This window comes from Lentinula edodes, assembly GCF_021015755.1.
Source record: "Lentinula edodes strain Le(Bin) 0899 ss11 chromosome Unknown C8R40scaffold_1, whole genome shotgun sequence".
NCBI classification, from domain to species: Eukaryota; Fungi; Basidiomycota; class Agaricomycetes; order Agaricales; family Omphalotaceae; genus Lentinula; species Lentinula edodes.
The window spans coordinates 991-24,249 of record NW_025764307.1 but is presented as its reverse complement, the minus strand read 5'-3'; the positions used below and the strand labels follow the sequence as shown (position 1 = coordinate 24,249).

General features: G+C 46.0%; 11 protein-coding genes across 11 annotated transcripts; 3 read left to right on the top strand and 8 right to left on the bottom strand.

Moving 5' to 3' along the window:
• Positions 1–760: 760 nt before the first annotated feature.
• C8R40DRAFT_1031754 (ribosomal protein S26e) lies at positions 761–1,235 on the top strand (the record flags this gene model as incomplete). Its single annotated transcript, XM_046223194.1, has 2 exons — positions 761–1,049; positions 1,105–1,235. Coding segments are annotated over 2 exons (420 nt in total), but the record flags the coding sequence as incomplete, so codon positions are not given.
• Positions 1,236–1,410: 175 nt separating this feature from the next.
• C8R40DRAFT_32 (uncharacterized protein) lies at positions 1,411–3,234 on the top strand. Its single transcript, XM_046234694.1, has 2 exons — positions 1,411–2,639; positions 2,718–3,234. Exons 1-2 carry the CDS (start codon positions 1,694–1,696, stop codon positions 3,149–3,151), a joined length of 1,380 nt encoding a protein of 459 aa, XP_046091942.1. The 5' UTR covers positions 1,411–1,693; the 3' UTR covers positions 3,152–3,234.
• Positions 3,235–3,238: 4 nt separating this feature from the next.
• On the bottom strand, positions 3,239–4,772 carry C8R40DRAFT_36 (uncharacterized protein). The gene is made up of 6 exons (XM_046234831.1): positions 4,734–4,772; positions 4,525–4,683; positions 4,297–4,467; positions 3,731–4,224; positions 3,435–3,675; positions 3,239–3,364 (listed from the first exon to the last, which is right to left on the bottom strand). Exons 2-5 carry the CDS (start codon positions 4,559–4,561, stop codon positions 3,436–3,438), a joined length of 942 nt encoding a protein of 313 aa, XP_046091941.1. The 5' UTR covers positions 4,562–4,683; positions 4,734–4,772; the 3' UTR covers positions 3,239–3,364; position 3,435.
• An 83-nt stretch (positions 4,773–4,855) lies between these two features.
• Positions 4,856–8,838, bottom strand: C8R40DRAFT_1232923 (uncharacterized protein; the record flags this gene model as incomplete). The annotated part of the gene is made up of 12 exons (XM_046233319.1): positions 4,856–5,168; positions 5,222–5,447; positions 5,489–5,694; positions 5,744–5,919; positions 5,971–6,118; positions 6,169–6,345; positions 6,405–6,805; positions 6,863–7,180; positions 7,231–7,418; positions 7,477–7,854; positions 7,903–8,124; positions 8,173–8,838. Coding segments are annotated over 12 exons (3,417 nt in total), but the record flags the coding sequence as incomplete, so codon positions are not given.
• Positions 8,839–9,212: 374 nt separating this feature from the next.
• C8R40DRAFT_1164280 (uncharacterized protein) lies at positions 9,213–10,324 on the bottom strand (the record flags this gene model as incomplete). The annotated part of the gene is made up of 3 exons (XM_046230469.1): positions 9,213–9,998; positions 10,046–10,126; positions 10,175–10,324. The coding sequence occupies 3 exons, from the start codon at positions 10,322–10,324 to the stop codon at positions 9,213–9,215; spliced, it is 1,017 nt and encodes a 338-aa protein (XP_046091939.1).
• Positions 10,325–10,873: 549 nt separating this feature from the next.
• Positions 10,874–12,184, bottom strand: C8R40DRAFT_1164279 (uncharacterized protein; the record flags this gene model as incomplete). Its single annotated transcript, XM_046230468.1, has 1 exon — positions 10,874–12,184. The coding sequence occupies one exon, from the start codon at positions 12,182–12,184 to the stop codon at positions 10,874–10,876; it is 1,311 nt and encodes a 436-aa protein (XP_046091938.1).
• Positions 12,185–12,439: 255 nt separating this feature from the next.
• On the bottom strand, positions 12,440–13,496 carry C8R40DRAFT_1064654 (uncharacterized protein; the record flags this gene model as incomplete). Its single annotated transcript, XM_046225570.1, has 4 exons — positions 12,440–12,751; positions 12,800–12,883; positions 12,937–13,368; positions 13,443–13,496. 4 exons carry the CDS (start codon positions 13,494–13,496, stop codon positions 12,440–12,442), a joined length of 882 nt encoding a protein of 293 aa, XP_046091937.1.
• A 1,147-nt stretch (positions 13,497–14,643) lies between these two features.
• Positions 14,644–15,960, bottom strand: C8R40DRAFT_1164277 (uncharacterized protein; the record flags this gene model as incomplete). Its single annotated transcript, XM_046230467.1, has 6 exons — positions 14,644–15,088; positions 15,142–15,222; positions 15,273–15,572; positions 15,623–15,688; positions 15,742–15,822; positions 15,878–15,960. The coding sequence occupies 6 exons, from the start codon at positions 15,958–15,960 to the stop codon at positions 14,644–14,646; spliced, it is 1,056 nt and encodes a 351-aa protein (XP_046091936.1).
• Positions 15,961–16,130: 170 nt separating this feature from the next.
• Positions 16,131–19,395, top strand: C8R40DRAFT_1064652 (uncharacterized protein; the record flags this gene model as incomplete). Its single annotated transcript, XM_046225569.1, has 5 exons — positions 16,131–16,326; positions 16,368–16,815; positions 16,875–17,003; positions 17,057–17,163; positions 17,219–19,395. The coding sequence occupies 5 exons, from the start codon at positions 16,131–16,133 to the stop codon at positions 19,393–19,395; spliced, it is 3,057 nt and encodes a 1,018-aa protein (XP_046091935.1).
• A 548-nt stretch (positions 19,396–19,943) lies between these two features.
• On the bottom strand, positions 19,944–20,579 carry C8R40DRAFT_1032098 (uncharacterized protein; the record flags this gene model as incomplete). The annotated part of the gene is made up of 2 exons (XM_046223229.1): positions 19,944–20,139; positions 20,191–20,579. Coding segments are annotated over 2 exons (585 nt in total), but the record flags the coding sequence as incomplete, so codon positions are not given.
• Positions 20,580–21,446: 867 nt separating this feature from the next.
• Positions 21,447–22,504, bottom strand: C8R40DRAFT_1031831 (uncharacterized protein; the record flags this gene model as incomplete). The annotated part of the gene is made up of 3 exons (XM_046223203.1): positions 21,447–21,883; positions 21,935–22,202; positions 22,250–22,504. Coding segments are annotated over 3 exons (960 nt in total), but the record flags the coding sequence as incomplete, so codon positions are not given.
• Between the last annotated feature and the right edge of the window lie 755 nt (positions 22,505–23,259).

Here is a 23,259-nt window from a genome sequence, read left to right as displayed (position 1 = left end):
TTCGTGGAAACTAAGGTGAATAAGGGTTTTGAAGAGAAGAACTGGTTCCGATTTAAAAGAAAAGTACAGGGTTCTAGCGTACACACATATGAGAGGAATGTCAACTTGGGAGTCAACTGAGAGACAATAATGTAGGAATAAGTATTGTACTAAAGAGACAGATGAGTAGCGAGAAACCTAGGCTTCAAGTTGAAGATCTGAAAATTGTTGGAGCACAACGAGTCTTGAAGCGTTCAATAATGGGCCCATTACAAGATGACGCTAGACTTTGAATCACTTTATATCGCTTCGCGATGCTTCATACCCTTCACGCCCTGTAAGATCCTGACATCCTGACCGCGGAATCTAGAGAAGAGTGAACGTGAGAAACATACTTACGTCAGATTCTCATCTCTGAAAAGTACACAGACGAGTAGGCAGTGTCGAATACAACCACCAGCTCCCGACTCTCAAGATGGTAAGTTCATGCTGTTTGAGGCTTCATCTGTCTCCATCGAACTCCTGGCACTCCTTTCTTTGTAAATTTGGTGTTGGAATGAAGGTGTTTGGGCTGGATTAGTTTCAAAAGATTGGATGTCGATTCCCGGCTAAAGGAACTACGGTTGCATTCTGCCGTTTTGACTCGATGGTTTCGACCTTTGTGCGGTCTACGTTCAGCGCAGAGGTCACGGATTGCTTCCATCATCGTCTCTATCCCGAAAGGCTCGATGTAATCTCATGCTAACGTACGACACTCGTTCTCCAGACCAAGAAAAGAAGAAATGGCGGCCGTAACAAAAAGGGACGTGGCCATGTTACCTTCATGCGCTGCTCCAACTGCTCTCGATGTGTGCCCAAAGACAAAGCCATCAAGAGGTTCACCGTAAGAAACATGGTCGAGAGTGCGGCAGTTAGGGATATCAGCGAGGCGTCGGTTTACTCAGGCGAGTCAACGAGAGATCTTGTTTGTTCACCTGTAAATCTGACTGGTTTTCACTCTACAGAATACGCAGTTCCAAAATTGTACATCAAAATCGCATACTGTGTATCGTGCGCCATCCACTCACATGGTAAATTTTTACGTCCGATCTTCTTTGGCCCTCGAAGGCTGACGACCTTCTACAGTTGTCCGTGTGCGCTCACGTGAAGGACGTCGTAACCGTGCCCCTCCACCTCGAGTCCGCTGGAAGGATGGTAAGAAGGTCAATCCTGCTGTCGCTGCGGCAGAGGACGCAAAGGCTGCTGCAAAGGTTTAAACTACATTTCCTTCACATGCATGTATATTCGCTTTCAATATTTGCAACCTCGGCAACATCATCATGTATCATGTATCCTATAAGGGGTGTATCGCAGCTGCTGGGATTTGCCGACTCTTTTCAAGGGAACCATGGTCACCATTGAGTATGACGCTGCTGAGTGAGGCCCTGGCGCTTGCTGATGCTCGGTGAAGGTAGTGGGCGGAGCAAGGCGACCTCCGAGCGGTATTGAGTTGCTTAGTAGTCTGTTCTGGAAAAACTCATGCAAGACAATGAGGTGCAACTCGAACTACACAACTAAACCGTCGACTGGGTTTCCACAGCATCGGAATGACTCGAATCAAATTAACGCCACACCCATAGAAGCTATGTATTCACTGCTAGACTGAGTAACATTTACCCACCGTCTCTTTTGCTGTTACAATGGACCCATCATTATCTGAATTGTTCTTACCATCATGTCTCCGTCCACTCGTCGTCTTTCCCGGCCAAAAATCTTGCGTCGTATTCCTCCAAGGAACCGATCGTTTCCATTGGAACCTAAACTTCCGCCAGAACTATTCAATCTCATCCTTGACTATCTCCAGTTCTCGTTACCAACTCTTAAGGTGTGCTGCCTCGTAGCGCGCTCTTGGAATGCTCGTTGTCAACCATATCTCTTTCGCGTCGTGAATCTGGATGTCTGGAGTCTTCCTCCAGTCGCACTTCAGATCAGGAAACGATCCTTCATTCGCAGACTTGAAGGTCTTTCCAGGAAGAGCCATCTAGTTCAGTTCACGCAAAGAATGTGGATAGAGACAACGAGTTCCCGAGTCGGCAATAAGGTCACTCCCAAGTTCATCTACCAAATCCTCACCAACATTCCCATGTTTACAAATCTTCATACCCTGGTTTTGAATGTTCCGTGGAATTTTCGCTGGGGGAATTCTTCAGAATGGCCCTCCAAAACTCTAGGATCATCTCTAAGCAACCTTATCAGACAAAACCCAAACCTAAACTCGCTTTCTCTTAGTAATCCAATATTTTCATCGTTGGACGATCTTCTCGCCATCGTGGGTTTTTATTCGTTGAATCTTGAGCATTTAACGATAGAGAACGTACAATCAATTCCCGAGGAAATGCGAGAGACTACTTCTGATGAATTTCGATTATGGATGGAAGAGATTGTTGCTCATCGCGAGCCTCATCACTTCCATCTGAGCATGCTTGGTTTGGGCTATATGCATCCACGAATTCGGAACGAGATATTGATGTATCCTGGGTTCATCGATTGGAAAGAAGTGAAGCACTTGAATCTGTCTTGGGACAGACACCATGCATCTTCATGCTCGACCCTCTTGTATTGTTGCTTACACCACAATCTAGAGACACTGATATTGTCGATTGTGTGTTGTACAGATATCTGTGAGTGATGATCGATGAACTTTGACCTTGTAAACATCGATAATTGACTGATTATTGGGTATTGAATTCTTCCTCAAGTTGCCCTCGATATACAGCGCAATCAACTCCCAAAACTCAAATTTCTGCGCATATTTTCCGAATCGGTAGGCGCGATAACAACAGTTCTTGAGCAAATTATTCCTGCAAGTCCTCGGTTGCTTGGGCAAATTGAAGTGGTCTTAGATTGGGCGGTCCCCGGTGTAAAGAAAATTCATAACTCTCGCACGACCTCCCCTGTCGTTTCCCAACTGGACCCGCTCTTAGCCCATTGGATGCAAAGCCAATATGAATACTTCCGTTTTGTGCACGTTGATATCTATATGTTCTACAGGAAATTTTCGTTGAAAGAGCTGCAAAAGCTGTTTCAGGTCCTGTTGCCCGAAAGTTTTCGAATACCAGGCTTCCACTTTGGACAATGCCATGGAGGCTTTCATTATAATAATCAGTGTCGCGGAACAACGAGCTTTTACTAAACAACTTTGCCAATTGCCAACTGCCAAGCGCAATATGATATGGGCAGTGAAATTATGAAGGCTTCTGTATACTATAACACATCTAAATATGAATATTCCAATAACTCACCATCCAATTTGTTCTTGACACTCAACCCTTCTCTCTTCGTAGGGCTCTAGATCTCACATGCTTCCCCCCCAGTTTGAAACAAGCTGTTTATGTTTATCCATGATCTTTATAAGGTATATACAATGTAGATTAGCTATTGATTATATAGTACAGGGCCTAGCAGATTACGCGTACTTCACATGCGTAAAGAATATGCATCCAATTCCTTTTCAACGCTTTCAAGTCTCTTCCTTCGTGCCAAAAGCTCCTCCCTGCGTAAGACAAGCATTGGGTCTTCTCCTAGCAAACTTCCGCAACGCTCGTTTGCTGATGGTGTCCCCATGCCTAATTTGGATATGAGATGTGGCTGCAAAGATTTTCCAAGCTTTCTGACGAATAACAAGTCGATGAAGTTCGGAACGTTATCTATCATGCGCTACACACATAAACATCTCAGAACCTAGTTGCATTTGGGAACAGGGAAGGCTCACTTTGTATGCAACCTGGAAGTACCCGCGAACCTCTGCCATTACCCCTAATTCCGTCTCATACTCATCAGGCGGTATGAGCTTTCCTAAAAGGTCCGTGGGATCCAACGAGGCTACAGGCAAACCAGCTTTTACCAAAAGAGCTATGGCCTCCTGCACAGCCTGTTTATCGGGAGAATTGGAATCTATTCGTTCTGTCGCACGGTTTGTATCTGAGTCTGAGTCTTGAGCGACAGGAACCGCCTGTTGAGATTGCGCGAGCTTTGGGTCCATTGTCGTAATTGGAAATGGGATAGGTTTCGAGGCAAGGAGACTATTACCACTACTGAGGGGTGTGGCGGGTGGCAGTCCGAAGAAAGATGACGCGGAAGGAATTTGCGAAGGACTTTTTTCAGCTGCATGTTTCGGTTGGATATTGCCTAAGCCTGTAAAAGAAAAGAGGTTTGAATTTGCAGGACCGCCCTTGGAAGCGGAGTTGGTATTCAAAAAGGTGGAAGCTGTTCCACCAACCCCGAAGGTTACCAGTTGCACATCAACTGATATATGAGAGATAAATCTAAAACACGTACATTCAAATCCGGGAGCAACAATTCGGTGTCTCTTAGCCTGAGGGTCCAACTCTTCTTCCCCGACCTTGCCAGATCTGACAGCTTTATATTTTGTCAACCAACCCTGTTTACAAGATTCGTAGTAATGTCCATTCTGAGTGAAGGGCATGTGTTCGGCCTCGAGAACATAATCTAGCATGATATTACAGTGAACCTTGTGCTCATCCAACAATGCTTTCAAGAAATCACCTAATGACCTAGGGATAATTAATGATGAAATGGCCATACCAGTTTTTCAGGTTTTTCGTTTGGACTGGCAGCTGTCAGTTGTCATAAATTGGAAAATCACTGGTAGGGTCCAGCTACTCCGTTAACGGGATAGGATCCGGCCAGTATGAGCTATGTGCGCTTATGTAGGTTAATAAATTGGTTAATAAATTGGTATGATAAGGGGGAACCTTGTCGCCTTCCAAATGTGGGGAGATAGTAATCTAATTTAGTATCGCGATTCTAATTACGGGACCAAATTGGGCCGATACCAAAATCCCATCAAATTTATGGTCAAAATTACAACACAAACGATAATTTAGCATCATTAAGCGATATTCCACCTGGGCCTGCTGCAAGCTTAATGTCCAACCCTTCCCACTTCTGCGCACAGATATCCGCTAACTGGCGGCGAATATGAGCTTGACGGTAGGCATACGCGCGTCTCCCTGCTGCCACTTCATTCTTCGGGTCTACAGGAACCCTTACCGTTGCACGACGCTCCCATTCCACAGCTTCATATTCTAACGCTTTCAAAGAACGTCGCATTTCTTCCTGAATCAGAACACACTCCTCTTGGGATCTCACCGCCTTAGCGCGAGCCTTGCTGAAAGCAATACGCAACGCTTTGCTCATTGTCAGAAATTGATAGACAGATGATATATACCGGAGGACTCACAATCATTGACGTGATCATCACTGGCAACATCCTTCGGAGTAGAAAGCCAAACCCAAGACACTGCCATGCCATCGACACAATCCTTGACAGACCCATCCAAGTCTCTTAGATCAGTGTCTTTCAATGGACGAAGCGTATCCTTCCAAGTGTCACTCTTGCCCAATGTTTCACTATACCTTGCAATCATAGCATAGTGTAAATTGTACCTCGCAGCGCACGCAGCAATCTTTTGGTCCAAAGAATCGAGAGCGGAAGCCGTTCGAGTACCCTCGCGTTACCATGTCCATATTTGCGCTTATAGTTGATAACGCAAGTACGAGATATCAAGTACTTTCTGATCTTCTCAAGTTCGTCGTGAGCTGCGGCAAAACGAAGCCTCCACTCGGTGTTGATCAGTCTTGCATCGCATGTCCTACCCGCATCGAAGACAGCACTAGGAAAGAATAACTGAATATCTCTGGCAGAAACTGAGCCTAAGTCGAAAAAGGTGAGTGAGCCAAAAGAAGGGACAATATCACATACGTGGGCGGTTCTCAGACTCCACTCTCAACACGGTAGTCACAGGCATATACAGAGCCTGGACAACGATCCAGGCTTCAATGCGACTACGAAGATTTGTCGCACGTTCGACCACCTTTGCAAGCTGGAGCGATGTCGGGTGTTTCCCCAATTGCCCGTGGTCATAAATTAAACGTCGTCTGCAGGTTGAGTCAGTTAAGTAGGAAGCAATAAGCAAAATCGAAACATACTGTTGTTCCTCTAGATCAAGACCCTGTACAATCAACGTCGTAGGTGTCATTTGCTTCATAAGACCCTGTTGAGCAAATGGATGATCCCCTCGCGAAAGGATTGCGTCCTCTTTGGCCAGTTGTAGCCGGATGTTGGCCAACTTCAAAGCTAAGAAATTTTTCAATCACTGAATAACCGAACACAATCTATATGCTTACGACGAACTGAAGACTCATATGGGTTCTTTGCAGAGTGATCTGCATCCCATGTAGCAATATCTTGACGCCAGGTGGCCACATCATCTGAATTTAAGCTGCCACATAAGTCTTCGTAAGCTAGGACATATAAAATACGCTCTTCAATGGCGTTGGTAGCACGTTTATATAGCCTAGTTGCTGATACGGATGCAGGAATGGTATTTATTCCGAGTCAAGAAGATGAAAAATAGGCGTACAGAGTGTGATCGATTTCCTCCAATTCCAGTCGTTCCAGTGATCGTCGAGTGTGTCTCTCCTGGAACCAGGTCCCATCCTCTTGGTACTGCCTGCCAAAGTATTTGTCTCAGCCCAAACCCTTTCAACAGACTCCCCATCTGTTTTCCCAGTTCCTTTCGCATAGTTGAACGCAAATTTCTGGCGACAAGAGTCTTGATGACCCATGAGATGAAATTTTGGGATGAGAAGCTGCATGTTAGAAACCGAGAGAGACCCCGGTAGTTGGAGGGAGTCGCCATACGATAGTATCCGTTTTTCAAATTTTTTGCTATACTGGCACATTACGTCATAGGAGAGAGTGAGTAGTGGAGGCGTATTGACCTGCAAAGACTTGATGTTCACGTAGTCCATAATGATGTACCTAGCACAAAACAAGTGAGTAAAATCGAGGTCTCAGGAAAATCGAGAATTCACTTACTCTTCTCCCAGACGCAAATCAGCCACAGACTGAGGGAATATACATTCATGACGGGTACAACTTGCCATTGCGATCCCAGTGACCGCGAGATTCTTGGTGCCGCGTTTGTTAGCAAGTTTGATAGCATCGTGATCATTGCAGTCCGAGGTCTCAATAGGCCATTTACCCGACATACGCGCCAGGTGGGTTTGAAAAGCTCGGTCATTGCAAAAGAATGCGTTTCCACCATTGAGACTAGGATCTTTGGCCTCGCTTGAAACATTGATCCGGGTACAGCGAAAGTTGGCATCGAGACCCTGAAATCTCTTAGCCAGCCATCTGTAAACGAGATGTCAGCCAAGATCGACATCTTTCGACCCCGAACTCACACCTTTGAAGCATCCATACCAGCGGTTTCAAGATTGATTCCCGGATGCGGACAAGGTAAACATCGAGTAACCAGATCGCCCGGCTTCATATCCATGGCGCCTCCAGTTTTATGACCTTGACCGCTCCTTTTTAACAACATTAGAAAACGCCATTCGCGTATTAGCCTGAGAGCCTCTCTCATTCGATTCTGCAATAAACAAAATTCAGTGAGCAACAGTTCAGATGCCGGAAAGCGGAAGACTTACCGGGGGGATGGTTTTGCCGGTATTATCAGTTACTCGTTCCAACGTTTGATAGTATTCTGACATAGATACCTTTGACATAAATGAAAGGATGTGGAAAAAGTTGAGGAAATCAAATGTTGCCGCTGTCTGTGGATTTGTCGACGTAGCGGGAAATAGACGAGCACGGAGGAGTTGGTGACGATCAACATCTATACCTCCTTTGCATGCACAGAACTTCAGCAAAGCAGTTTGTATATTCTGGATACCAATGACTGTAAAAGACTTCACAGGATGATGTATAGCATGGGCACAAGGATTCGACCGCGAGTGATTTCCTAAGTGAATGACGAGCCCGAGATGGCCTAGTTGTGTTGATTCGAAGAACAGTCCGTTTTTGACCTATTAACCTGTCATAATCATCCATATTCTCGCAATCAGGTTACTTACCTGTACTATGTGAAATGGATTCTTCTCGTGACCAATGATGATACACTCTTTGCAGTACAGGGCACAATCATGACACTGGACACATCTATAGGCTTGATTCTGGGTGGTGTCGAAGATTGTACCACAACGACAGGATTGATGGGCCAACAAACTTGGATCTTCCAGGCGAAGTAGCTCCTGAAGATAGTCGTCGACATGATTTGTATGCCAATGAAGCAATTCCTAAAAAGAGTTAAGCTTAAACCAGATAGTCCAAGTTCAAAGACCCACATTACGAGAATGGAAATCAAGGTCTTCAATGCAGATTTCCTGGTTTTCATGAAGTTCACCAGAAAGAACAGGGTTATCGAATACATAACCGTCTAGGTCACCCGCAGAATAATCCATCGATATGTCTTCGTTCGCTGCCATATGAGTTGTATACCGACTGGAGTACGGTTCAATAACAACAGGGATTCGATCCGTTGCTAGCGACGAGTCTACCTCCACAAGAGTACGCATAGTACTGAGACGGGTTCCAACAGATGGCTTCCTCAAGTGGACCGCGTCCCGATGGCGCACAGATGTAAAAAATGACCGTTCCGTCTGTTTCGTTATGTCTTCGAGAAGAACGGTTTCGGCACCATCGTTGGCTGTTTGGCGAGGACGAGGAGCCATGCGCAAAAGCTGACGGTGGTGCTGGGTGGGCGAGGAGACCGAAATCCGACGAAGTGCATCTATGGTTGAGCCCGACTTTTGTATGCTCGTTGGGGAAGTAGTGCTACATTGTGAGTAAGACCACGGGCCAGGCTTCCGACGTCCAGATGTTGCAGTCAAATTTGGCAGGCCGAAGATGTACGATTTTGGGGATCCCAGAATTCTAAGATTCGATTGAGGACTCGTGTATCTAAGTTTTGCACATGATCGAAGACGGTTTGAATCGAGAGTTTTAGGCATTCTCTGCAGTTGACAGACACATGAGGGATAAAGAAGGAGAGAAATCATATTCTCCTTACGATTTGTGTCTGAGACCCTTCGAGAAAAGCACCTTTTCGAGAAAGGGAACTTCCCAACAACGTGTTCGATAAATTTTGAAACGTGTATATAGACATCAATGCGAGAAAGTAGCGAAGACGATTACATTGAGAGGAGTCGAACGATGTTCAGGATGATGAAGTCTCAGATGATAATAAGCGCGCGTGACAAAAAAACAACTAACAACATAGCAAAGATACGTAGATTACAAAAGTCGATACGAGTATACAATTAGAGACGACTGGGATGAGATAGCCAAAGGAGAAAACATACGCTCGAGCAAGAAGAAAATAGTATCAATACGGGAGCATGTTTAAAGCCAATTTCCCTGCATATGGAATAATGATATCCTCCGTCTCCGTGAGCGATTCCTCAAACTCGGTTGTGATCCCCTCATCATCATCATCGGACAAGAAGGCATCAACCTCGCCACAAGGAGCCACAATTGTAATATCATCGGACGACAGAACTGGAGATGAGGGATAACCGTAATTGAGATCTTCATCACTATCAGAGTAATTGAGCAAATCTGCTTCAATGGTGGAAAGCTCCGCATCTAGCAAGGCTGCTTCGATGCTAGAAAGCTCCGACTCGGATGTGTCGTCACGACCAGTGGAGTTTAACAAAACTTCTTCATGGACGACGGCCACCGGGAGAAACTGGTCAATAGTTATGATATTGGGACTCTCGTGGTCACTTTCATCATCCAATTGATGATCGAATGATTTGCAAACCAGATAGGAAGGGATTTCGTGGCGATAATATTCGAGGAATGCTTTTGTTTCGGAAATGCATTCTTCCACCTCGAGTACGGTTTCATCGAATTTCTCCATGTCAAAGCCTCGCCACGGGTAGTTCCAATTCATGCTATAGATGGAAGAGCGAGGGGTGGAACGGAGATGTGCATAGGGAGGAGGTAGGATGGAAGCTAGACTGGAAGAGAACATGTTCAAGGGTAGCCTATGATGGATATCCCAGAGTTGTACCGCAGTATGTAGCTCTTCGAGACAGTGTTCTGGCTCGACAAATTTCAAACAGCCTCGCGCGACTTTGATCGCCTGTTGAAAGCAGTCTTCGATTGTCTATGACAAAAGTCAGATGAGACTTGCAAACGTAAATCCCAACTTACCTCCTTGAGTCTATTATATTGCTCGTTCCTAAATGAAGGAGACATTAAAGCTTCGATAGCCTTAGCTTCGTTACGCGCATTCTTCAAAATGCAATTAGTACTTGACCCTGTAGAAGACACTGGACTTACTTCTCTAGATTTTTCGAGGTAGTCGATGATCCATTCACTGGATACGTCAAGAGACGGTAGCTCAGCATGTTTGGGTTGCCTGGTACGTTCTTCAGGCTCAGGACGTCCCCCACGTATGTCTTCAGGAAAGCGTTCACTCCATAGAAGCATTACAAAATCGAGATATTTTGCGCGCTTTTCAACAGAGAGGTTGGAGTACCCAACCAACATTACCCAGACGAGTGACTCGCGATCGTAGTAGTCAGAACGGTCCTAAAAACAAGCTCGTCATTTAATTGATTTTGGTAGTTTTGAATTAAATCACTTACCATTCTAATTCAAATTAAAACGCGGGTATCACTCGATTTTTCAAAAGAAACACGGGTATCAGTATTAGTCTAACTGTATCATCACCACCTACACAAAAATACTCACACGTGGGAGGTCGTGGGATGGCTGTCTAGTTATGATTACTCAGATACCACGGTGTGACTTCCAAGTGATGAAGATTGTTAACAGACCGCGTGTTTATGAATAATATTTGTATGAATAAGACAGAGACAACAACCCTAAGCATGCCAAACTAATATTCCTTCAAACCAAACCTCGGCTACTTTGACCTGTTTGTGAATTTTGATAAGTTGCACCCGCAAGCAGTCCATAAATGCCTTTTTGTCCATCCGGGGGGATACCGAATTTTCCCTTCTCAACACCCTGATACTACTTGCACGCCACGTCCGGCTCATGTATATGAGTTGATTCATCTGAGAGGCCAAATCCATCAGTGACATCGTGAAGTTTGGGAGAGACTTCAAAGGAATCGCGAACCGTTAAATGATTGCGAAGAGATATGAACGTGACGTTCTCCATCCGCGGAAAAATTTCAGCAAGGTAATCCATTTCGTCGATTGATATATCCGCCATCCCAAACGTGAGGGTTCTGACATGAGACCAGATAGGCAACGTGGACAACAAGTTCCTCGTTAGCTCTCCATCACCAATATCGAGGGTCTCAATCCCTGCGTCAGGATGAATCAGAGCAAGAAACTGTGGTGGGGCCTCAAGCTGATTGATATCAGCATGAAGGTGTAACTGCGTCGAGGGTATCGTTTCTCGCAATATATGTCTGGCCAAGACTCTAAAGCCGTCAGAGGAATTGGGCAAAGAGAGATAATCGAGGGGTGAACAAGCACGTATTATACGAGTGATTGTGAGCCCCATCAAAGTTTGATCCTCCCTAGTATCTGCCCAATCCGTATAGATTTCCAGATGACAGAGGGTCGGCGGCCAGGTGAGATCGTTTTCCCGGATATATCGCACTAATGACTGGTCGATGCGGAACTGCGCCAGACGAACGTGGCGACAGTGAAAAATCAGCTCCGAAATGATCTGGCCACCCTCCTGAATCAGGGAAGTCGCAGTTTCCTGCCAGGATATCATCGTGATAGATATCTCGTTGAAGTTCAAGGTCGGGACTGCAAGTAAGGCCTCACGGTTGACGAGGCAGTAGCTGAGTTGAACGGCAAGAGGAAATCCGAGCCCTGTGGCAAACTTGAAGAAGGAAAAAGAGAGGTCGAGTCGGTTAAGACTGAGAAGGTGCAGTGAAGACAACGAGACTGCGAAAACCTCAACATGGTTCCAGAAAGGGTCAAACTCTGCTGACCATCCTCTGGTCAGGGTGTCTCCGAGAGAGAGGGTTGTTGTACAGGGTGCATATAGCGGTGGGACATTTCTCCATGCATCGCGCATGGCAAAAAATCGGCGAGGGTTGGAAAATTCGATATCCAGATACAAGAATCGTATCGCCAATGAGTGAAAACGTCGACTGACCAGACCTAAACGGTAGAAGTCTCGTTTATTTAAGAGAGAGTCAAGTTGATCGAAAATCTTCTCCAGCAGCTCGTTGGGAAGACGGCATTCTCTTTCTTCATTCGCAACGCCGAGAGTCTGAAAATCATCGACCAGTTTGACTTCCCATTCATTCCCCTCATCCTTGACTGGCCTCGAGATCCTTGGGATTCTTCCGCACATTGTTCCTTTCGATACAAGAGATGGTGGTTAGTGGAAGCAGCAAAGCGAGCATCAAGCTAAGAATTGAGGACATCTGGAAGTCCCGTGAGCGCACGTTGATGGTTGTGCGCTGCTTCTTTTGAAGTGGCCGACAACCTCTGTCAGCTGTCAAGAAATTTCAAATTTTGAGTACGTATGTAAGATGAGGCTGCTGTATCAGCTCTGAGCCTTGCTAGTGGGTATCGATATGTATTATATTATTCCATTTCGGAGGGATTAAACAGAGTCTGCTGAATCCTCCAATTCCTCGAGTTCGGTCTCCGAGTCACCGGGCATGGGTATGTGTGGGTGAGGTGGAATATGCGGAGGCCTCCAAAATACTTTCGCATCCACTGCGAACACAGGCAAATCCTCACGGAAAGGTTTGTGCGGAGCAAAAGGAGGATATAGGATGATAAATGACTGCGGCATGCGTTGATGATAGAACCAATGCATGAATGCATTCTGAAGGTCTTTTCGCCAGTCGGCAACGCAAGTGACTGCAGATTCGTGAATACGGACACCCCGATCGAGGCAATCCTCGATCGCCTACAAGGTACATCAATATGCAATGCGAAGGAGTCTAATTTGATTTACCTTCAAGAGCAGCGAATGGAATAGGTCCCGGGGCAAATCACGATCAAAACGGCGATGGGCGATATCAACTTGACGGTCACTAGCCTGGGTCAATGTGAATTTGATTTTCACTGAACAGACGACAAAGCACTACTTACAATCTTATGCTTGAGGAGTGTATGATGAACAATTGTGTCCCGTTCAATACACCTATCTGGGGTATCCGGCAAATTCTTCGATATGAAGCGGCGTGACAAGTCTTGTTGATAGTGTCTGAGTGTGAATGGAAGCACTACTTCCGACATAGTCAGACGACCACTCTGCTTGTAGGCCTGATAAGACTGATCAGGCAGCAGGTCTACTGGGAAAAGACAGAGCCATAGCTTCATCACATCTCGCAAAAACTCATCTTTTGCGTGGTTTTTAATGGCGGCCGCATACGCCGAAATTAGCAGGCGGGAAAATGACTCCCGCGCCCGATACCCAAAAGAGAAGTCTTCGAGCTTGGGAGAAAGCTGGCAGTTCCTGATACCTGGAGAGGGAGGAATGTGTGTGGTAGGATCATCATAGCACGAATCACTTGGATGAGGCTACATATAGTTGTATTTGAGTGAGATGAAATGTAAAATTTGAGGACGACTTGCCGGTGGCCCGTCAGGATCACGTATAAACCATCCTTGTAAGTCAAGTCTGCATCGACGGTAACGTCTGAGATCATCTCGAAGCTGGATTTGATCGACTTTCGAGAGGGAATGGAAAGACATGTATTGGATCTAACGTGAGATTGACAGTCAATGCTCCACGGTCTGTTGTTTGCATGTGTTGTGTACCAGGTTTGCGGAGTAGGCTGTAAGTAAGCCAATGGTGAACAATTTTTGCTCTCAAATTTAGGGGGGAGGATTGCGAGAATGATTGAGCTTTGTGAAAGAAGCTAGAGGATATTCGCTTGCTTCGGAAAATTAAGTTCTATTTTTTAATGAAGTCGAATTTGTATCTAAGGATATTTTCGTCAGATACAACTTATTGCAGGGGAAGCAGATATAAAATCATTCACGGCATTGTCAGATGAAGTCAGAGGTGTTTTCAAATGAGAATGTCTCAGCTGGGATTGTGTATGGTATGCGAATTTTGTCAGGTTGCTCTTTAAGTAGATGACACGGCTCTTGCCAAATTTTGGATCTTTGACGGTTGGTTCGGGCTCATAATAATTATAATGATGAGGGGGGGGTTTGAAGATGGTTATCCACCTTCATAGTAGCTATAGTGATTATAATTAAGTCAGAGGGAGCAACAATTTCAATTTATCTTTGACAACATGCTATAGTCTGACGAAGTTTGACGAACTTGATCGTGCGAGAAGATAGACCAAGGTAGATTAGAACGCTAAAGTGTAATGTCGATACCATCTTGTACAAAAAAATCTCGTATTTATCTCGTACCATATGGATAGCTATGAATACTCCATTTATAACAATCTCTATATCTCATAAGAGTTGGGAGTCGACGCTGCACTCGATGTTGAATGGTGTCTGGGCGATGGCGCTTATGCAAGCGCCGGTTTCCTGACCACTCTTTCGCAGCATTTGAACAAGTATTGATCCATTGGTTCAATATAAGGAAGGTTACGAGACCTTGCATATTGGTACAATGATTCAATATCTACAACGGGTGAATTCACAACCAACAGACAATTGATTGGTCGCTCTTCAGAGTGGCAAATTCGTCAAATCTTCCGTCAGACGGTCGAGGACCTTTCGTCCACAAGTTATATCATGTCAAGAAATTCAATTTCATATTCTTATTTAGCATACAACCTGACGCGACAAGCAGCAATATCACATAAGATAGTCCGAAAGGTATTCCCATTAGGTTTTAAGTAGACGATGAATTGTGCCAGTTTCGGGTTCAAGCTCATCCCTCAATGTATCCTTCCCTAAAAAAGCGAAATGATTGAAGTCCTCTATGTCTTCCTTCCATGCAGCCAGCTCACAGATATAACCGAGAACTTCGTCAACAACATCCTCATCACATGGCTTGGCATACGTGTTTATCTGCTCCCGCCGAATTTCCATCGTGGAACATAACAGTTTGATTTCAGTTTCCATTGCGTCGGCTTTCTCAAGCTCATGCGTGACCAAGAAGTCGTCATACAAAGGTTTGAAGAATTTCGATCGGGATTCTCCGCAGAGAAGTTTGAATTTAGCATAGATTCCACGGGCCTCTGCAAGCGAGAAATTGAGCCTAGTCACAATAAATGGCATCAAAGGGGTGAAGTTTGAGGAGCTTTCGTGTCTGCTGTGGTCCACGATACTTCAAATAAGGGCATGAGTATAATGATTACAATTTCCGGTACATAAACATACCGGGAGATTGGCGATGACGGCACAGACGAAGGAGGCAAACTACTGGTGCGTACAAGGGGAGAGGTCATCGGAATCGAGCGACTATCGATAGGGAAGTTAAATAGGAATAAAATTAGATTACATCTACTAACCTTGTTTCGCATTCCTTCGTGCGGAGAGGAAGATGATGGGGGTTAAACTCATCTGAGTCGGTGATCGCAGGACTCCGTTTTCTCTTCGTCGGTGTCAACTGTTTGTCTTTGACTCGTCGAGCGTGGGGGGGAATGGATGCGTCTTGGCGAGTTTTTGAGTAATTCACTTTCACAGATATCGCAGATTTCTCGTGAGTGGTTGGCCTTGTTGGAGACAGTTCACAAGGGTCATCGTCTTCCAACGGACTCTCATGTGTAACAGCCTTCTTTTTGATTTCTCGGTTGCGAATACGCAAATAGCTAGAGATAGCATGAGAAGATCACAAGTGATCCATTGTTTACGAACATACCTTTCCTTCAGTTTCTGTTCTGCCTCCTTCAGAGCAGCTTTCCGCTTTTTTTTGATGCGTTTCGACCTGGAGCTCAAAAAATCGTAGAACGTATACCGTATGTGTCAGGATATACTGACTCTTGATATTCTTTCAGCGCAGCCTTTGCCATATCATCTTGATACTTCTTTCTTCGATGTGCTGTTATCTTCTCGCGATTTCTGAGTGGTGGACTCATTATTGCCTGAGCATGTTGAGATTAAAGCAAAAACATACTGTGCATAATGCTTTGCGTTGATGATGCGTCGAGCTTCCAATTGTTCAGATGTGGCTGCCTTGAGCTTGCGATTTTGGACCATAGGAAATAACAAGAGGTGAAGATTGGTTCGTATTTGTAATCCGACCGCTGTACAGTTATCACTCGGCTAATTCCGGCTTCCTTTAGCTCTAGTTCTAGTACTTCGTTCTGACTTCAATACCGGCTGAAGCATTTTAATCGTCAAATACCTGCTGAAGCATTTTAATCGTCATGCCATTAACCAAGGATGAAAGAGACTGGGCGGAGGGACAACTGCCGATATTCATCCAGCATCAAAATCAGAAAATGGTGGCAGACTTTTGGCCTCGAATTCGCGCCGCGTTCTTCTTGAAATTCCCTCTCGATGGCGAAGATAATCCCGCAATGGACGTTGAATCGCGCTCGGCCCTTGGAAAGATCAGCGACAGTAAATTCAGTGTTAAGTCCTTTACTATATTATTGCTTCAGTTTTCATTGAGTATGTTTTCCTACAGTCTCTGAAACATTACTTCAATAACACGTCTATCAACAACTCAACCCGTAAAAGTCGCGCGAAAGCGCAGGAGGCGGTGAAAATCTACTTTGGGGCATCGCAAATACAGAAGAGTAAGGCGGTTCGTTCCCTCAAAAAACGCGAAGTGTATTCGCGTCTATTTTACGAGTCAGAGTGTAAAGAAAAGGTCGATGCCGCGATTGCTGCCTTTGGTCCTGCAATTACAAAGGGAGATAGAATGGTAATCCGTAATAAGCACACCAACGCGGGATACCAGGCTGCACAGCTGGATCCAGTAAAGATGGCCGCAATTGAAAAGTACCTTGCCGAAGAAAATTCAAAAAGAAACGAGGACACAACATCGCCTGTTGTAGACGAAGACACAGGTGAAATCCAAAAATTGACTGGCGAAGAACACGTCAAGTAATTGTCATTCTCAAGTTCTGTGTGATATATGCTGATCTAAACTTCGACAATTTCAGATTTATGCGGGCGTTACCAACAACCTTGGCCGAAGTTTCAACCAGACTCGCCAAGCTAGGTGGACTCTGTACTATGTTTGTTGCTGCTGGTATGGACCCGGATAATGAGAATAAGATCCGTGGATATGGGTGAGGGTCCTTCCATCTCAATCTCTCCATTCTATTTATTAGATATATTTTAGTTTCCATGTAGGTAAAGACGTTCATGGCCAGCCCTTCTTTAGGGCTATACCAGATTACACTGAACGCGTACTTCGACCCTTCCTCAATTTTGCGAGTGCGGCATTTGGTCAGTTTCATCTCAGTTCAGGTATCGGACTCCTTGTGACGATTTTGATTGATAGTTGCGGAGGATAATCCATCTACGACTTCGCTGTCCACGAGCGCTGATCATGATACTTCAGAGGTGGCCAACTCACCACCACTTACTGTGGTTGCTGATGGCTCTGAATCACTACCTGTTTCCTCGGAACATCCTGCCGGCGCTTCTCCAACAGCTTGTGCAACCGAATCTATGTCCGAGATCACTGCGACTCCAATTGCACCCTCTCACAATACCAGTATTGGTCTGACCGATCCCCCTTCTGATATATTGCCGACCTTGTCCTCTCCCTTCCCAATCTTGTCCTCTCCAATGCCGACCTCGTCCTTTCCATTGGACAATTGTGGTGAGCTACCAGTGATGCCAACTTCTCCAACTCTTCCAACTCCCACTGTGTCTTCTGCAATTTTGGGAACACCTCCAGTTGTCGTGACTCCCTCATGCCAACCAATGACTCGCTCTTTGTCGTATCCTTTGATTCCCTTTCAGCCCGAGGAGCAATCTTCTCACTCAACAAGGTCTCTGTCTTTGCCTCCACCTTCTTCTGCAGACGTCTCGCTGTCTCTGTTGTTAGGGGATAGCTCTACAGCTCGGGCTGTTGACCAGCTACCTGAGCCTGTGTCGCAAGCCCCTCAGTCTTATTCATGGAGTAGGATGACTGATCATGAGTTTGATGCAGTAATAGCTACCGGTTTGAACAATAACCAGCTGTTTGAGTGGGATAGTACTGGTGCACTCCCCGAATTGAACCAGCCTGTTGGTCCTCTTATTGGAGAAAAAACTGGGAGCATGGATAGTGGCCTCTCGGTGTTTCCATTCGCACAAGATATCGACTCGAATGCCTTGATTCCCGGGTCGCCTACTATCGGTCCAACTATTGCAGAGAATGTTGGGAGCATGAATAGTGGCCTCTTGGCGTTTCCGTTCGCACAAGATATCAACTCAAATTCCTCGACTCCCGGGCCACCTACTATTGGTCCACCTATCGTAGAGAATATCGAGGGCGTGGATGGTGGCCTCTTGGCATTTCCGTTCGGCTCGGTTGCCTCAATTGCCGGCCCGCCTACTCTTAGTCCACCTATCGTTGGGAATAGTCGCTTGGCATTTCCGTCGGCCCAAGATATCAACATGTTATTGTCCACAACTTCCAATGTCTTCGACACCGAGGTTCCTGATCCCCTGATTGTGAAGTCCACCGTTGACACTGGCAACGATATGAGTTCCTTAGGTAATATCCTTATATACTCTGCCAAGTCTCATGTTCTCACTGTCGCAAACCCAGGCCCTATGGTTCCTGACTCCCTGTTTGCAGGGTCTATCATTCAAGTGGGTGCTCCCAGCGTTCTGAGTCCTTCCTGTGTTACGAGTTCTTCTTCGTCTTCGGACCCTCCTATGGGCAACACCCAGACAAGTCCTGCACACTCGGATGGGGATGGTTTGCTTGACATGCTTGTACACCCTTCCAGTTCAGACCCTCCTATAGGTGACACCCAGATGAGTCCTGCACACTCAGATGGGACTATACTTGCATCCACCTCGAATTCAAATGTTCCTACAGGCGGCGCTCCAACTGGTCCCGCACGTGCACCCACCTCGAGTTTAAAAGCTCCTACAGGTGGTGTTCCGACTGGTCCCGCACTTCTAGCAGCTATGCTTGCCAAAGAACCGGCTCTTCTGTCGAGTCTTGACGCCGATCATCCCGACATATTTGTTGATGGCATGTCTACTGATGTTGCAGCTGAGATCACCACTGGAGCCAATGCGAAAGACAAGGCTGCAGGCTCCCAACGCAAACAAGCACAAAAGAAAGACACCACTGCCGCGAAGTCTAAAAAAGGCACCAAAGTCATCAGCAAGCCACCGGTTGAAGAAAAGGCGAACGAAAAGTCATCGAACTCGGGTAGCGTTAAGATTGTGGTCGGTGAGTCTGGAAAAATCAAAATTGTGTTCGGTTCAGGGGAGTCTGCGAAGGGAGACATGTCGAATCTTGGAGACGGAGGTGGGGCAATGAAGGAAAACACTTTGCCCAGTACAATGGAAAGGTCTGCCCGTCCTCAGCGCTCGCACAAGGAGGCCCCATCGCGCGAGCCAATTACGATTAAGGAAATGAACATACGACGAATGGCAACAAAGCGTTCGGTGCATGAGGCGGGGTTGAATGTGGACTCAGATTCATCGAAGAAGGCTAAGCAGGTGTAATGTCGGACGCTATACTAACTATCCCATTTTCCTTGTGTGGTGTTTAATCGTCCTTTAACCCATTCAATTTGTATCTTGTGCAATCAAACAACCTTCCTACCTACTTGCTACGAAACTTACTACCAAAAACGATGTACTGAAAATTCGTACTGAATTGGTCGTTGTCATTAAGTTCGTTTGAGTACTATTAACCAAAATTTAGGCCAGATAAATTGGCTTGGTCACTATCATGCCCAATCTATGCCGGATAGGGGAGAGGAAGTATTTATCTAAAAAATTCTGGACTATTAACGGATTCACGATTTTTATACTCCCTAATTCTTTGAATCGCCGAAACCGCGCGCTACGCGCGCCAGAAGAGGAAGGGACCGGGCAGCACTGGTGCCATCAGTCCATTTTCCATTTTCAATCAACTGACTACTGCCAGTGCAATTGAATTTTCACTTGGTGTGGCCATACCAGTCCATTTTTTAAAATATTTACGTTCTGGGCTCAAGAAATTTCTGTGAATGAATTGGTTAATTTAAATCAAAGAGTACTCAATTGGCCTACTTCATTTGAGATTGCAATAGACTGAATCTTCCGAAATGCTTTTCGATCATCTTGGTCAAGACGGCGAGTGTATCACTTTCTACACTGCAGAAGCAATCGTCCACGGCTTTTGGCCAGCTCTCTTGGAATCGGGCCATGAGGGATGCTTTCGCCTCATATGGGACGTTATTCGGAAGCTCTCGTGTCAAGGACCTGAATAGATCGTCCTTCAGTATATGACAATTCAAAGACGAAAGCACTTACAGGTTGATATGATTTCTCACTTCCGTTAGATTCATTGTCGATTTTCCAATGGCAGAAACTCTAGCAATTGGATCATCTTCTTCGTCGTCTAAGCAATTGTAAAAATCTGAAACCGTCTGGCTCGCTTCAAATGGCACAAAACTAGGGGCAGTCTTCCGTATAGTATTCTTGAAAGTTCCGTATGACCGACGATGTAGCCGAATTAATTCAGCGGAATCTGCTCCTCCGCGTACTAATGTTCGGAAATCGGAGCAAAAACTGGTGACGATGGCTAACATATAGGTCGCCGGCTCATCTGAGATAGGAGAAGGAATTCGAGTCAATTCCTTGCGGCACTCGGAAAGCTGTTTTGAGGCATCCTCGCGAATTTGGGGCAAGCTACGGGCAAGTAATGAATAGGACAATCAAGTGTTCTTATCAAATGTACTCACTGCTCATCGATGACCTTAACCAGAAGCTGACTTAAGGTCAAGACAAGATTTTGAGTACCAAACCTTGAGGGATTGACAGATTGGCACCAAGGAGTTGTAGTCTTGAAAAACTTTTCCTCAATTTCTCTGGCCTTTTTCTGCTCGATACCGGCGCTGCGTTCATCATCATCGGGTTGACGTGTGCAGTAGTATCCGTGCCGGAGTGGATGTCGACGGTCTTCAAGTACATCGAGCCACAATCGAGCAACTTTAGTGGAACCCGTGGTAAGCATATCGCACCTCAACATCCTAACAATCAAAGTATATAGGCCTGGTATATAGATTCACATGACAGGGCTACTCCCCTGAATTCTCGTTGATCCCTAACATTGCCAATAATTCTGGCAATAATCCGAGGTTTCTGAGAATAGTAATGGGTCCAGCCCAGCCTAAAACTATGACATAAGTCCTGGAATCTCCCGGGATTGAGCGGGACCAAGTCCGCCTCATCAACAGCGGGACCGAACCATCCGGATAAGCGCTTTTCGTCATCACCAGCGCTAAACTTCCCACCGACTCCCGCCCATCGCACCTCACTCACTACTATCCGTCTTACTTGAGATACAAACAATGTGCTCTTAATAAACATTTCATTAATTTCATGCTGTGAATAAGATCAAGTTTCAGAAGTCCATCTATCTAGGTAAGGTTTGTGCTATGCCTCGCTGCTGCCCACCCCACCCTCGGCTTCATTGGTCCTCTTCTTTTTCTGGCGGGGTTTCCCGGCATCTTTCCTTTGCTTGCGAGGTCGTTTCGTCGTTTGGACAGTGTTTCCACTTGCATCTGTCACAATTGTGGCGTGGATGAAGGGCCTCCATTTGGCTGAGGTACGTTGGACATACTTGGGGGTGGGGTTTGATCTTCAGGTGGGTTCTCCGAAGGTACGTTCTCATCCCCTGCGGTGTTTGTCTGTTGCTGAGGTTCTTCCCCGGATTGCCGTTTGTCCCTCACCTCTTGGACTCTCCTCTGTGCCTCCACTAAGGCCTCCTCCTGCTTCTGCTCCCAAGCACGGTGCTCCTCTCGTGTCATCATGTAAAAGTATGCCGTCCCTGTCTCCCATGCATTCCACAGGACGCTGAAGTCAGCTCGGGTGCAAAAAGAGCTTGGGTTCTTGAACTCCTTCAGGGGCCAATTCTTGACCATGATTCCGAATGGGCGGGTGATGTGTTCGTCAAAGTTGGTATAAAACATCTTCTTTATCTCATACTTACCCCCTGCAGCCTCTTTAAGGTATATCAGTGAACGTTACTGCAGCCTCGCTCCTCGTAACTCACTTAATTTCTGCAGAATCAATGCGGAGACCTTTCCCTTCATCTCTGTGAGCACCTGAACTTGGTTCCGAGCTACACCTTCTACGCCAACCACCATGTATGCATCCATTCGCATTGCGAGGTCTTCGCCAGAAGTCTTTAACACAGTTGATAGAAAGGTTTCGGACTTCACACCAGAGCAGTATGTTTCTGGAGGACGGAAGCGTGTCAGGGAGCCTCTGCTGACGACCAGGATGGACTCATCACCGGTACGTGCATTAAGACGTGTGAGCTGGAAGTAATTTAACAAGCAGCCGGGGTATAAAAGTGCAGGCTCACCTCCTCTTTAATGCGACTGATAGTCATGCTTGAGTCGTGGTTGGCACTGACGTCGGCGTTATGCCAGGTTCCAAGCTCTTTGCTTTCCCTCCGCTCACGGAGAGCTACCACCTCTCCTTCTGTTGCCGCTACTCTCTCCTCGTCAGACATTGCTCGCCACTTCTCCGCAATGATTTTTGAACACTGGTGGACTTTCCGACGAGGCTGCCCTTCAGGAGTATTGGCGTTGAGTATTTGCATCTGTGCACTGGTGAATACAGCATAACGGCTAACATCTTTCGAAGATTCTTTCAGTCGCTGGGATTGGAAGATATCGGTGACCACCCGCTCCAAGGTATGTCCAGGGAAGCGGGACTGAATCTCTGCAGCTGCTGGTGTACCTCGCTTATAGCTGCATTATATGTTGTCTTTTTTGCCAAACGTCGGAGGCGTATTTCCTTTCTTCCCTCCGGAGTGAGTTTAATAACAGGCTGTTTTGTTCGAACTCGCCAGGCCCTTCGAGTTATAGAGCCTGCCTTCCGACAAGTATCCAGCAACCTCTGGAGTGCAGGTGCCTTCTTACGAGCCATTTAGTCCAACACAATGTAGCAAGGTTTCGAATTTTGGGAGAATTCAGGGGTTCAGTATCTTGAGTTCTCAACTTGTTTACTTGTCCGTCGCATCAAATTTCGAATATAAAGCATTAATTGTCAACAAAAATGAGATTACTACAACATATGCTACAACCTAGCATGCATGTCCCACATGAACTCAGCCCAAGTCTCCTCAACGTGGGGAAACTTGATATGAAACCACTGCACAAAGTCAGCCTTCGAGTATGTATTGATGGCATTCTCAACCTTGTCAGCTGCACTTGGAGTGAAGTGAAGATTTGCCATGATGCGACGGCTCCAATATGCGCCGTCAGCCAAGTGCGAACGTCGGTCCATAGTAATGGGTTCTGAGAGCAGGTTGTCGGTAAATGTCATGCGCTGGCTCCAAGCCACAACGCAGTACTCCTCCCTTCTTTA